This window comes from Aphelocoma coerulescens, assembly GCF_041296385.1.
Source record: "Aphelocoma coerulescens isolate FSJ_1873_10779 chromosome Z unlocalized genomic scaffold, UR_Acoe_1.0 ChrZ, whole genome shotgun sequence".
Lineage (NCBI taxonomy): Eukaryota > Metazoa > Chordata > Aves > Passeriformes > Corvidae > Aphelocoma > Aphelocoma coerulescens.
Genome location: NW_027184085.1, coordinates 16359985 through 16374737, shown reverse-complemented (window position 1 = coordinate 16374737; position 14753 = coordinate 16359985). Strand labels below are relative to the sequence as shown.

The 14753-nt window shown below is 39.5% G+C and overlaps 1 protein-coding gene across 5 annotated transcripts in view; it reads left to right on the top strand.

The window, feature by feature from the left end:
- ARL15 (ARF like GTPase 15) overlaps nt 1–14753 on the top strand; it is a 232257-nt gene that overhangs the window by 158098 nt on the left and 59406 nt on the right. Inside the window, exon 7 of one of the 5 annotated variants that reach the window (XM_069001320.1) lies at nt 10861–11589. The exons of the other annotated variants lie outside the window; for them this stretch is intronic. Coding sequence (XP_068857421.1) covers nt 10861–11052 — 192 coding nt within the window. The 3' untranslated portion in view covers nt 11053–11589. Of the gene's footprint in view, nt 1–10860; nt 11590–14753 lie in introns of those variants that run through there. 5 annotated transcript variants of the gene reach the window in all.

The following is a 14753-nucleotide window of genomic DNA, read 5'->3' as shown; positions in this document are numbered from 1 at the left end:
ACACTTAAACAAGCATTGTCATCCTCTGCGTGTGCCTCAAAAGAAGTTTGCCATATTATTTCTTTTTTATATAGTGAGATATATAAGACCCAATCATTTGCCACTGTGCTGAGAATATTCTGACCAGCTTTATCTCCTTTTTGGAATTTGTCTGCATCCATCTGCCGTTTTTGTTGTTACACACGCATTCTAAGTTCTGGGGCTGAGCCTCTGTTCTGTATGTGCAGTATCTATTGCACTGGGTGCAAGTCAACAGCTGTGCATCAGGCAATGCAGTAAAACAGAATAATTAACGAGTGTGTGTGTCAGACGAGCTGTTGTCATTGTCAATGTGCAAAACTAAAAAACATTGTGAGATGAGTGAAAGAGAGAAGACCCACCAAGTTATTTTTTTATTCTTGATAGTGTGAGAGGCCAATTTAATTTTTTTGGCTTAAAGCTGAACGAAAATGTTTACCCCACCTTATTCCATATGGAAAAAAAAAGTTTGCCATTGCAAAAGCACTCCTTTTTTGACTGCTTCAGCAGTTAGAAACTTGATTAATTTTTAGTTGGGCTTGCTTTTATAAAAGTGTTAAAAGTCCATTTGACGTTTGTCTTTCAATACAGTGCTCAAAATGTTTTTAAGCTGAAGTGCTATTTAGTCTTCTAAAAAAAATACATGGATACTCAAACTCAAATCATAGTAATTTCTTGATAATCTGCGCTCTCGGGGGTATTACTGAGCCTAGTTTTGAAGAACTGAACAGCCACACTGTATTTATGTGCATCATAGGAGAAATACACATTTGTAAACTCTCTTGGGCTGTAACTGAGTTGTAATAGTTGTCTGTACAGCACATCATGCAGTGGGGCCCCAGTCTCTAGTGGGGTTTGTAGATTCTACCATGATAAAAATAATAAAGGAGAATCTTCTTGCAAAGATAATTTAACCTCAGGGTGTTGCCTTTTTGTGCATGCATGTATGTATATATGCACACACAAACACAAACTCAGCTATTCAGTTATTAGCAGTTCAGCCAAAATTTTTGGTTTGTTACCTACAAAACCATTAGTTTCTCATTTGAAATAGAGGAATGCTAAAATTTATAAAAATATTCCAAGTCTAATTTATAAAAAATGAAGAGTAAAAATGAAGTATAGGAACTAATTTTTTTTAAAAAAATATTTGTTTCTCTTACTCATATGATGGAAAATATTAATTCAGATATTCCCTAGTGATTTTTGGTATCTGGTAGAGTTGGAACAGTGCTTGGAATACGATAATCTTGCAGAAGGAGTGAGTAATCATGAACAGTATTTAGCAAGTGAATTTTAAGTTTTAAAATGTAGCCACTCTTGTAAAGTCCTGCCAGAAGGCATAAACAAAGAAGAAAAATATCAGTAATCTCAGATAAATCTGACACTAGCTACAGCGAAGGAAGTTTCCTGATGGTGAGGACTACCTTCTGACAGCAAGGAAAGGGCCATTAATCCCGCAAGAGGGAGACAGTGAATGTGACTGTGGTTGAGGTGCTTGGCTGGCATGGAGTGGAAGCAGTGAAAAGTAATAGGATTAGGGCTGTTCCTTCTTTAGGACTTTCCACCTTTCCATTTGTGGTTGGAGGAAGATGAGAGCCAGCTCTTAGCTCACCTGGGTTTTTCTGAAGCCTCTGGCTCCTAAAATTAAACTTCATGGGTGTGGAGGACATCTTTTTGTTACATTTAGGTGCAAGCAAATAGAAGTAGTTTGTAGGTTCTGCTGAAAAACAAATAATAGTTACACCCAAAGCTAATTTTGTATTAAAGGAAAGTATGTACTTTCTGAGCAAGTTCAGGTATAATATTCCAACCATACCAGCATAAAATTAGCTCTCTTTACAGCTATAGTTTCTCTTGATGCAAATATTATTTTAATCTTGGTTTAGACTCTGTGGAGAGAGCATGGTGGTTAGTCCTAAAAACTGTCCTGTGTTTATGCCCAGAAGCTGTCTGCCCAGTGTGTTTCAGCCATGACTTCAAAAGCCAGTTTGCAGGAACGGGAAACAGTGGTTTTACTCCTGTGCCACTTCAGCCTTGGGTCTGAACTGCAGAGCTGCCAAAATTGCTAGTCATCATGGTAGTGTGAATCAAGGGGTTTGTTTCTTTATTACTGAGGATGCCAGGAATTCTAGAAATTACCAAGGCCATCAACCAAATTTGCACACACTATCAAACTATCAACTTGATGCCATCAAAGCGCATCCACTTTTAGTAAGATATGGTCAAAACTATCTTCTGCAGAAAATCCCCACAGGCATCGAAGGAATGATGCTGTGAAGAACAGACCTGCCACTGGCAATGCTCCAGCCCTGCAGATGTGAGGCGGAGGAGGTTCTGCACGATTAGGGGAGTGGAGAATACACTGCATTCAGCCTGAAAACTACGCTCGTTTACAACCCTAGGTTGCTTAATGTGGGTAGAAGATGGCAGAAACTAAGTATATTTCATAAAATTGTTTAGGCAAAAAGTGAAAGCAAAAGATGAAAACAACAAAAGTTGAACTGTGTTTGTAGTAATTTAGAAAGCAATCATTGTTCAGCCTATATACAAAAGGGCTTGTCACTTCTCAAAAATGCTTAAATAAATAAAAATCCATAATCCTAAAACTGGCCCCATGAAAACTGTCAAACTGTGTTTTGAATGAATGATTTTAATGGTTGGTTTGCTGTGTATTTTTGATGTCATTGAAACACAGCTCTCTTGTGGTGCACCAGACATTTTAAAGTGGTTTATCACTGCTGTCTTGGCTACCGCCACTATTCTGCATTGAGCCAATGGGACTCTTCACTGCTCCAGTGAAGTTTTCTAACCACTGAAATGCAACATAACATAAACCACCATAGCTTACCTTATGCACTTCTCGAAATGGATAACCCAGTTCTTTACTGCCTTGTCTCATTTCTCAAGGGAGATGGGGGTGGCTTTGTGTAGTTTTTGTTGGTTTTTTTTCCTCTTGGTGTTGGTCTCCCTCCAGAAAAAGTGCCTAGACTCCTATTTCTTAATTAGAAAAAAATTATTTCAAACTCAGCAGTATTGTTTTATAAGTAGAATGCTCTTATCTGGCTTTTCACCAGCTTGCTTGGTCTCCAGAATGAGCATTTTTTACTTTCCTTACAGTACCTTTTCCTTGTGATGGCCTGTTCATAAGGTTGTTCAATTTAGCTGCCCTTCTTCTGGAAGTTCATACCCTGTTCCCAGGCTGCTGCTTCTTGAAATTTCCGAATTACACAGCTCGAGACATGAAGTAGCCATTTGTTACTTGGCTGGTGTCTCCTTCTTCTCTTTCCTCCCAGATGATATGTGTTGCTCTTGTGTTTTCACTCTTACTGTGTTTGTGTAGCACTTATCAAAACAGACCCAAACAATGTAATGGGTGTTATGTGTCAATGATAATCAAAGCCACAGTGTTTAAACTGCTTTGTAAAGGTTTGGGTTTCCTCAGTGTTCTGAGGTGTGTTTGGAAACAATTAGGTCTGTTTTTTAGAAAGAGATCCTTCAGAGTAGGAATAGTTTTTCTTAGTCCGCACTGAAAAATTCCAACAAAGGCAAGTTTTCTGTTGAGTGGTTTAAATAGTTCTGGGAAATTACAATCTAGATTAATTTTTCTACATTCCAGCTTTGCATCTGAAAGATACCATTACTGAAACACAAATTAAATAGCTAATGTAATAGCCCTCAGACAAATGCTGAGTTTAATAGACAGGTTTGTATTATAGTCATGTCACTACCAGGACACAGGTTTCAATCAGGGTTTGTCATATGTAGTATGTATGTTTTGCTGAAACCATTTGCAAATAACCGCATCTGTTAGCTATTGGTGTCCTTGCTTAATAGGCAAGTTTAAAATAACTGCTTATACTTATGTGCTTCTGATTCTTTCTTTTGCAAAACAGATGAACCTCTGTATTCCAAGAATTGTTCCAAATCCTATTTTCTGGCAGTGCTCCTACCTTTAGCCATTGTATGAATTAAAATATGCTTTCCAGCTCTTGCCTAAGTTGTCAGAAAAGTCTCTATAGAGTTGACATGCAAACAGTTTTTGCAATCTTTTTTTTTTTTTTTTTTTAAAGCAATGTTAAATTTGCTTGAGCAACATCTCTTGTTTTGACTAGTGGAAGATCTAAAAATATACTACTGTATTGACTGAACTAATTACATTTCAGATCTAGCCACTACCATCTGGATCTCTCTCTTTCTGGTTACATTTTCATTGCACAGATTGCACATGAGTGATTAGTACCATGAACGAGTTGTCCAAATTTTGTTCTGGGTGTTAGCAGCAGCTCTGCAGAGCTGCACACAAGTTGCTGTGCCCTTTGTCTTCCTCTGTGGATACTGCGTTTCAGTCAGGGAGTCCTCAAGTCAGCAGTGATGTGGAAAAAGTGCAGACAGTCCAGTGGCAAGCTGCCAGGGTAACCAGGACCCACCTTCTTACCAAGAGAGACTGCAAGGAAGCTGAGCTTCTCTAGTCTGGCAAAGAGAAGGCTTAAATGCTGTGAGAATACTGGAAAAGCAGTTAGAAAGATAATGAAATCAAGCTCTTCTTGGTAGAGCCAGGTGACATAAGGAGTAAAAGCCAGAAGTTGTGTGTTGGGTGGCTCAGTCCAGACATTGGGAGAGGATCTCCCCCAGGAGAACATGGTTGCACTGGGAAAGAGGAGTTATGGAGTCTCACTTCAGAGATTTTTAAGACTCATGGAGATAAAGCCACAACTGATGGTGTTATTCCAGGTGATGGTGTTATTCCAGGCTTCTGCCTGAAGTCACACTGAGTGATCTACAGAGGTCTTATTACAATTTGCTGGGGTTCACTGATGCCCATGAACAGAACCTGGGTGAGATCTTGGTTCCTACCAGTGAATCATGGACAAAACTTTCTGCTCAAGGCAAGTGCTCTGCCAGGCCACAGGTTTCAGCCTTGATAAGTAGCTATTATGTAACTGAAACTTCCTCAACGTTTTCAACCCACGTGTCACTTGAATTGAGAATTTTTCATTCGTGGATGTAGTGTATAGCAAGTACCTGAGGAGTGCAGTTTAGTTGTGATAGATTGCACACTAAGGGGCATGCTGCCTGAGGGAAGCCTAGCTGAAGTTATCAAGTTGAATTCAGACTGAAGGCTCTCCTGCACTTGAGTGAAAGGTTCTGTACCACACATGTACACTAGGCAGCAATGCTTGCATGAAGTCCTAGAGTAACTTTTGACAATACTCTGTTCTTTCTGCTGTTTCTAAGATCATTTTAACATAGTCTTTTCTGTCTCATTCTTGTAACATACAGCTTTTTGCTGTTAGCAGAATGTCTCAGGTGATAGCATGTGGATAAAACACTGAAACTAGAGAGACAATCAGATGGCATGACTGTCCCCACCCATGAAAAGCAAAGGTCTTTTTTTTACATACCTACTAAGGATTGAGCTAGTGTTGCTTCTGAAAGATCTATGAAAAGTTTTCAAGGCATAGGAGTGTTTAAATTCTGCCAGCCCAAGTCATGTGATTTGTTGTAGAAAATGTTCAAAAAGCAGAAATTCAAGGTCATGCAGACTACCAGTATTAGCAAAAATGGCGACTTTTTTTTTTTTTTTTTACTTGAACCAGATAATAATTTAAGAACAAACACTTTCTAGGGGAGGCTGTCAACAACAAATAAGATAGGAAGCAGTGCTGATCAGCTGGGAGCTATGTACTGTAGTGAGGTATGAAAAATTCTCAAACAAATCCAGTGAGGGATGGGTTGAAAAGATGGAGAAAGTTTAAGTTAGATACTGGATTTAACAAACCATCTTGATTTTTTTTTTCCTATTTTTTTCTCCCAGCTGTGTCCTTGTCCACTTTTTCCTCATTTCCAAGCTGCAAATTTTTGTTCCCAATAGTGGTACTAACACTGCTGTTGAGCTAGAGGATAGAAATATCTTTGCTGTAAACAGAATCAGTGAAATTCTACATCCTTCAATGTACCTTCCTTTCTTTTCAGAGAAAGATGTTTGTTCTAGGATGTCTCCATGGTCCATTTTACAGTGCAACCACACTGCACTGTAACATGGGAAGGCTGTAAACTTCTTCCAGTCATTCTGTTGGAGAATGTGGCAAATGGGATACTTCCCAAGAAGTAAAAACTTGCACTAGCTTCCATGCTGCTAGCTGTTTTCCGTCCCCTTATACTGTTTGTCAGTCAATGCTACATTAACATCTAATACCATTTTCTTCTCCAATTATTTTCCTTGTGTTTACAAAGCAAGTCTAAAACATTTTTTATTTTTTGTAGAGGTCTGTTTTCTGTGTTTAGTCATTGGGCCAAAGAAGCTTCTCTTCAAGAGGGATCAAAAAGAGTTTGTCAGTGATAGCATGAGGTTTATGACCTGCTCCATGGGGCATAATTAAATGTGGAATTCAGCCCCTTCTTGCAGAATAACTTTGACACATCTGGTTTAAACAGTTTTAGTGCAGTGAGGAGATAAGTAGAAGTTTCTTTGCACAGTAGATTAGTTTCAGATGAGGTATAGGATCCTCTCAAATTCAGGTTGACGTAAGAAGTAAACCAATGGGACAGCGACCCAAGGAAAGTGCACAGTCACCCACCGAATATCTTAAAATAAATGGTAGGCCTGCAGTGCAATAAAACGAAAAAGAAAAAAATCAAATGTCACAGTCCCAGAAGAAAATGTAGGGTAATTGCCCAGAAAAGGAGAAGGACGAGTGCTGAATTCTTTTACAAAATCCCTATTCTTTCCCTGCTTTCTTTGCCAGAGCACCTCTGATCCATTTTTATTCCATGTTCCCCTTCAGTATGTTCATGTTTTTACAGATATAGCACGTTTTATGGCACCCACTAAAGTTATCTGCTGTGAAATTCAATTATTTAAATACTTTGTCCTTTTCTTACCCTTTTCTAATGGATTGCCAATACATATTGCTTTCTCATCAGATACTGATAGTCCCTTTAGTAGACTTGACTGTTCCGTAAAATGGTGATGAACACACAATATGGCTTATAGGTAGTGTAGTACAAAGTAGTTGTTTCAGCACTTTGCTCTCAAATAGAAAAATAGAGTTTGTGTCTGCTTAATATTCACTAAGCTACCCAGTGTTTAAGGCATATTTCTGGAAGGTAACTCTGAACAATCAGATATACCATTGCTGCATACATTTTAGGAGCATATTTTTCCTCATTTTGAGGACAATTAAGATATGAAGGAGAGGTTTAGTAATATATGTGTGCTTCCCAGAGGCTGGAAAGTATGCCAATCTACAAGAAGGGCCAGAAGTAGGATCTGGGGAAGTACAGGCCTGTCATCCTGACCTGAGTGTTGAGAAAGTCATGGAGCACATCATTTGACTGACATCACACAGCATATACAGGACATACCAGGTATTGGGCCCAGGCAGAGTGGGTTTAGGAAAGGTAGATCTCTGCTTAGCCAGACATCCTTGCTGATCTTCTTGTATGACCAGCCTACACGCCTAGTGAATGAGGGAAGGGCTGTGGATGTTGTCTACCTGGACTTCAATAAAGCCTTTGACACCATTTTACACATTACTGTCCTGGAGAAGCTGGTTTCTCATGGCTTGGATAGGTGCATTCTTTATTAGGTGAAAAACTGTCTGGATGGCCAGGCCCAGAGGGTGGTGATGGATGGGGTTGTGGAATACTCACAGCTTTTTACCGGCTAGTGCTTGTAGTTCAATACCTTAGAAAGCCTCAGGCAGCCTAGAGAGGCAGCACGGGCAATCCAGCACTTTAGTAGCTCTAAAAGCAGCAAACAGTAGCTGCAAAGCTGATATCACCAGCAGAAGCAAAGAGGGAGAAATACAGCTTTTGGTTTGCCTAATTCCTGGAATTAGAGCTTTCGAACAGAGACAGAGACACACAGACGGATTCGCAGAAGGATTGCAAAGCCAAAGAGGGCGGGCCCCCTCTTGGGTCCTTCTTTTATTCGGAGAAGGGGAAAGGGGAGGACTGGGGGCAGACCCGGGGTGAGCGGCCAATGAGACACTGCTGAAGAGTCTGAGTTACATTCGGGTTTGCCGGTGCGTGGAACAAAGGGGTTCAGAGCACTTGGCAGAGGCAAGTCCTGGCTTGTCTTGGGGAGGGGGTAGGGGGAAGGGAAGTTCAGAACAGGCAGCAACATGGGGTTACATCCATTTGGTCACTAGCAGGGTTTCCCAGGACTCATTGTCAGGACCAGTCCTGTTTAACCTCTTTATCAATGATCTGGATGAGGGGATCAAGTGCATCCTCAGTCACTTTGTATCAGACACCAAATTGTGTGGGAGTGTTGATCTGCTGGAGGGCAGGAAGGCTCTGCAGAGGGAGCTGGACAGGATGGACTAATGGCCTGAGCTTGAGATTCAACAAAGCCAGGTGCCAGGTCATGCACTTAAGTCACAACACCTCAGGTAGCACTACAATCTTGGGACAGAGGGGCTGGAAAGCCACTGGAGATGCTGGTCAACAGCAGCTGAACATGAGTGAGGGTGTGCCCAGGTGGCCAAGAAGGCCAAGGGCATCCTGGCCTGGATCAGCAATAGTGTGGCCAGCAGGACCAGGGCAGGGATTGTCCCCCTGTACTGGGCACTGGTGAGGCCACACCTCGAGTGCTGTGTCCAGTTCTGGGCCCCTCACTGCAAGAAGGACATTGAGGGGCTGGAGGGAGTCCAGAGAAGGGCAATGGAGCTGGGGAAGGGTCTGGAGCACAAGTCCTGAGAAGAGCAGCTGAGGGAGCTGGGGGTGTTTAGTCTGGAGAAAAGGAGGCTCAGGGGTGACCTAATCACTCTCTACAACTGCCTGAAGAGAGGTTGAAGTGATGTGGGGGTTGGCCTCTTCTCCCAGATAACAAGTGACAGGATGATAGGAAATGCCCTCAAAGTTGTGCCAGGGGAGGTTTAGATTGGATACTAGGAAAAATTTCTTCACCTAAGTTGTTGTCAAGCACCGGACAAGTGGTCCAGAAGTAGTGGACTTGACAGTGGTAGGTTAGTGGTTGGACTCAATGATCTTAAAGGTCTTTTCCAACCTAAACAAGTCAATGATTCTGTGATTTTTAAATTTATTTGAGAGTGCGCACAGTTTAAGTCAGCGTTGGTGGTCTCAGTAAAGCCATTTCAGATGCGGAAAAGGGGTAGTGTTTTCATTCCCTTGTGCTGTATGTACAGTATCACGGTTCAAGCTAAACTATTTCCAAAGTAATTGGAACACGAGGAAGTTGGTTTCTAGCAAATTAATTCAACCCGCCTCCTGTTGTAAATCTTTTACTCTCTAGAGAGGATACATTTTGTTAAAAAAAAGAATTAAAAAATGTAAAATAGAGAAGTAAAGCAGAAATGTGTCATTCTATTATATAATTAAGTAACTGACTTCTTTTTATGATAATACATTTGGGTGGTCTGTTCTTGAAACACTTGATTTGTTAGGAAACATTACCATTTCCGCAAGTAATCTCTAAGTCCTAAATATTTTGAAAAAAATTTGCATTGCGGTATTTCATCAGTGCATTACTCACCAGTTAAGCACTCTAAACTGCTGTCGCTTGGCATTGGAGAGGGCTTCCAGGTTTTTTTTCTATCAGCAAAAACTTCTGTAAATTATAATATTGCTTGGCAGAGTGTAAAGAATAAATACTGGAAAACCAGATGATTTAAGAGAAAATAAATGGGAAGACTTGAATCTCATTTTACTTTTCCTTGGAAAAAGAAGTCTCTCTAGTTTACAAAACATATAAAGATTGAAATTGCCTTCAGCTACAATGTTTGTTTAGGTGTGGTGACCCTTTTGTATCCCTGTTGTAGATTCCTTTCAATCAGCACAATTCTGATTGTCCCCACTGGACGCTGAGGAGATTTAGTGGCTTGCTTGCTGCAATGAACCTCAATGATTTTGAGGTTAGGCATGCTGCCACTGAGACTAGCATCATTTTAACTGCCAGTGGTAGTAAGCTGCTGACTTCTATGGATTAAAAAAAAGCAGTTCAAATATACTTAAATATTATGCTAATGTTCATAAAAACTAATAGGTTTAATAGCATTACTATAACCAAAGCAATCTACCCCAAACCAATTTTTGTAGTCAGCTGACTGTCAAGTTCTCATTCTGTGCACAAATGTTTAAACTTTAGGTACCAGCAGGAAACAGCTAATGCACTAGATACTTCCTATAGTTTAGAGTTGGTGAAGGGTCAGTATTAAAGTGTTTCTGTGATGCAGTTGATGAAAGCAGTCTCTGATGATTTTTCCCAAGCCTGATTTGCAACACTGTTGCTTTACTTTTCTAAATTCATAAACATCTGTAGAATCAATTTTTGCAAAAGAAATATACTCATGGAAACCAAACCGGCCCTTTTAAAAATTACAAAGAAAAAGAGAAACAAAAATAGAACCCAAATCAAATTATACTTATTTGCTTATAGTTTTTTAAATATCAACATTCTTCTCAGTTTATTTTCCATGTAGTTCAACTGCTATTAAGTTACAGGTTTGGTTATAAAATAGAAATAGTCATTAGAGTTGAAGTAATCTGATGCTTGAGTTATTAGGAAATTTAGGACAGTGTTACACTTCCTTCTTTCAGACATTCGGGAATCATTATGCTATCATCCCTTTCTTCCAAACAAGAGTGAAGGCGGGATGTGAAATGAGAGCCCTTTGCTTCACTCACTTTTACTCTGTGCACACTGCTATAGCAGCAGCCAAGCTGTGTGGTGTGAGGTAGTTAAATGCTGTGGCTGTGTCCTCAAAATAGGGATTTGGTCTCATGCTCATGCGGCCTGACCTGAGCTCATGCAGTAGAAATCATCTGACAAGAGCACTTAGAAACCCATGAAGTGATTATACATTCTTTTCACAGGTGGGAACTGTGCTCAAGAGAAGAGTCTCTCTAGGGAAAGAGCAAAATCCTCTCTTGTTGTGGGTCAGAGACATGCTGATGCCTCCTGCTAATGTTCAAGTTTCTGCTGACTGTCTAGACGATTTCCATTTGGTAACTCTGCTTTTGTTTCTTACGATGCACAGTGTCTGCAAAGACCATGCTCATCGCTGACAAGAACATTCTCTGTGGCTTGATTAAGTCAAAGTGATCAAAAACTGTAGAGGCAGGTTTTCCCTATAAGGTTTGTCTCGAGTCTGTAATCATATGCCTTCAACAAGTTGTTCATCATCCTTGAAGTTAGGAATAAAGGTTTTGATTTAAGTAGGAAGATCTGACAGTGCAGAGCTCCTACTGTTCACAGTAGTTTTGCCTGTTCTGAGGGGAAAAAAATGCCAGTGCTAGGATCTTGGTAACTCTTTATTATTTCTCAAGCCAGTACAACTTGAGTGTGTACACTGTATATTTACTGCTGTAGATCCTTGTTTAAGTGAACTATTTTTTAAATAACAGGAGCCCCTACAATAAAACACCCGCTCCCACTCCAAAAATCCACTCAGACTATGAATGATTCTTGACTGATATCTCTGGGAGCCGGTAATAAAGTAAATACCAGCAGTTCAAGAAAATGTAATTCTGTATTGGAGATAGGAGAAAATGGAGAAATACTGATGCCTTGTGAAACAAAGGTTTTGCTTTAGCTGCTGCAGACTCTTATCTTTATTTTTCTAAAATCCTGGACTTGTAGGTCACCTGATACAGATACTTACTATAACTCCCTTTGGGTGTGATACTATTAATTTTTCTTTAAAAAGAAATTTTTTTATACAATAACAGATATGTCTTCATAGCTTTGTTTCCTGGTACCAAGATAGTGGGTTTATTGTAGCAAAAAAAGACCATCTATCTTACTGTCTTCAACTTGAAAATAAAATTGCAACAACCAAAATGAAATGCAGCCAAGTCAGGTTTTGTGGGGAGCAGCCATAAGCTATTTCAGAAGTTACCCCACAAAACACTGTTTACTGGCACTGAACTGCAATGACATATCCAGCACTGCAAGTGCTCCTCTTTATTTCTGGAGCAAGGTAAAATGTGTTGGTGTAGTCTGCTGATGAAGATAGTTTAAGTTAACCTTTTCTTTAAGCTGACATATACTAAAGCATATGCAATTATTTTTATATATATATATTTTATATATAGAGAGAGATATATATTTTGTCTTGCTCAAATGAGGGTGTGTAATGATAGTAGAAACATCTGCAGCACAGTAACTATCTACAGCTACAGCTGTTGAGCAAGAAGGTATCCCATTTTCCTTGGTCCATTTATACCTGAGATGTGAAAAAAAAAAGGCACTTTGTACCTACGTCAAGTGCTGTGTAAGAGTTGGGATGTGTGATGTTCAAGCATTATAAACCTGCATCCTTAAAATATTTTGTTAATCTTCTTATGATATCTTGCATCTAGATAAAATAGTGTCACTGACACAAATGTAAGATCCTTGGTCCCGTTTTGGATCATTCATAAAAATTTTCTTTTTTAAATTCTAAAATATGCATTTAAAATACTTTTACTGTATTTTAATTCCTTCATTTGTTCTAATTATAATCCATGTAATTACACGTGAAATGCTCCAAATGCATATTGTTTTTTTTTTAAATTTCCCATGATTATATAATTAAGATAATTTTAGAAACTTAATCAGTCTCCTCTTTGGGTCACTTACATTAGGGCTGCATAGAAGTATTTATATTTGGATCAGATCATTTTTATACTGCCATAGAAAAGTCTAATTCTGAATAGATGTGGAACAGAATCGTGCCCTGCATCTTTAAACTGCATGAGCAGTAGTGCTTCCTAAGCAGTTGGTGACTAGGTTTTGTGACATGCTGAGCTGTAGCAGTGGCCACTTCGATGACCTGAACATGTGAAATAATGCACAGCAGAGACTTGCAAGACTGCTACATGAAGTTCAGTCTCCCATTTTCACTTGGCACTCCTGTGAATCTATCAAAGTCACTTCAATTGCTTGAGCTAGGACACCAACCCTCCAACTGAGCTCTGCTCAGCTTGTGGGTGTGTGAGTACTGTGAGTGTGTCTGTTAGATGGAGAGTCTCCAGAGATGCTCTCAGGGAGAGAGGGTTCATTGGTGACTAGAAATACATTGCAGCTGTAATGCCACGCTCTCCCTCTCTTACCACCTTTCAAAGTCATATACTGAACAGGAAAGAGTAAACTGAGCTTCTTGTGTCCTTAAACCAGAATGGCTTCATGTCTGTGAGCTCACTGGCATGCTGCTCAGAAATTGGTTTGAGCTGTACAATGTGCAGCACCTGGATTAATCTGCAAGAAGGCAAATATATTGAATGCATGAGTAGCAATGGGTTTCCCCAATGCAGTAAAATGAAACCTGACTTCAGACAAAACTTGATTTAGTTGGATCTTAGCTGATGGCAGTAAGCACTGTTCTGTGATCTGCTTCTCTTTTTCACAGACAGATTGCTCTTAGGGCTTTGTCAGGTAATTCACTGGATATTTGCCTTTGTTGTTCAACAAACTGTGGAAAAATTAGTTTTATTTGGGGAAAATATGTTCCGATCAATTATAAAACTCCATCTGCAGACTGGTGCCTGGATACTGTTAAACACCATATATGAAACAGCACTGTACCTCTCTGAAGGATCATTTGTATACCCAGGCATGCAGCAAAGCATTAAGCAGACATGCAAGTAAATCTCTCCCATAAAAAAGATATTGTGTTATATTGTATATGACCTGTAGCCCAAGACACTTTTATGAACTGCTTATCCACTGCCATCCCAACCCTACTCCCCTGTCTGGTACCAGTACTCATTATAAATCATCAGTGTTTCTCTCACTTAATATTTTCCTGCTCTAGTTACATTCTATTTTTTTATAATCTCTAATTTAATATTAAGAAAAAAGATGTTTTAAGAAGGCTTTTTTTTTTCTTCCTGTGTGATTTCCCTGATTTTAAGGCTAGTTAGGGTAAGAAAACTGCTGCAAACTGTCTGTCTGGAGTTACTAAATGGCCAAAAGGGTGTCTGTCTGGGTGTCTGTATTCAAATTGTGTCATCTTAGCCTCATTATCTTTTTGTGTAATTGTCTGGCAATTTTTCTGAAGGATTCCTTTAGCATAAATCATCATATATGATTCCTGATATTTCATTTTTGTCTGTGTGGCTTAAACCAGAAATACATTAAAGTTGGTCCTTGAAGTCCTCTTGGGTCATTCTATTTTGTACCATTATTAATTAAATCCCTTTCTCCATCTCTATTTTTTTTTTTTTTCATTCCTGGATTATTTGTTCACTGGAAAGAGCTGATGCCTGAAACTTAGGGGGGTTTGTCTTCCCCAGGCTTTTGAAGTATATTTGAGTTAACATTTTGATCTGGGCTTTTTTCTCATATAATCTAATGATGGTGGCATTTTTAATCAGTTTTGAAGGACCATTCTGAAACAGCCTGTGAAATTTGAAAATACTCCAAAAGGATCTGTCTGACTAGGTCTGAGATACTTATTAACAAACATCCATAAATTCATGATTGCAGTCTGGCTTCCTTGTTTACCATTTTTCTTTCATAAGGACAATGAGACATGACAGCTTGTCCCAGGGGTTTACTGCACTTCTCAGCTGGTTGATGTCACTATGCCTTTAGACCTGCATCTTGCAGAGCAACCAAGGGAATCACTGATCTCCCGCAAATGTGCTACCTGTCACGTCTTATTGTCTTAAAACAGACCCGTCTGATTACTGAAATGGAGAAATATTTGTGCATGAGCGTTTAAGCGCATTTTTAAAAGACTGCCTCTGCTTCTGTAACAGATCCAACACTGAGATACGGTTTA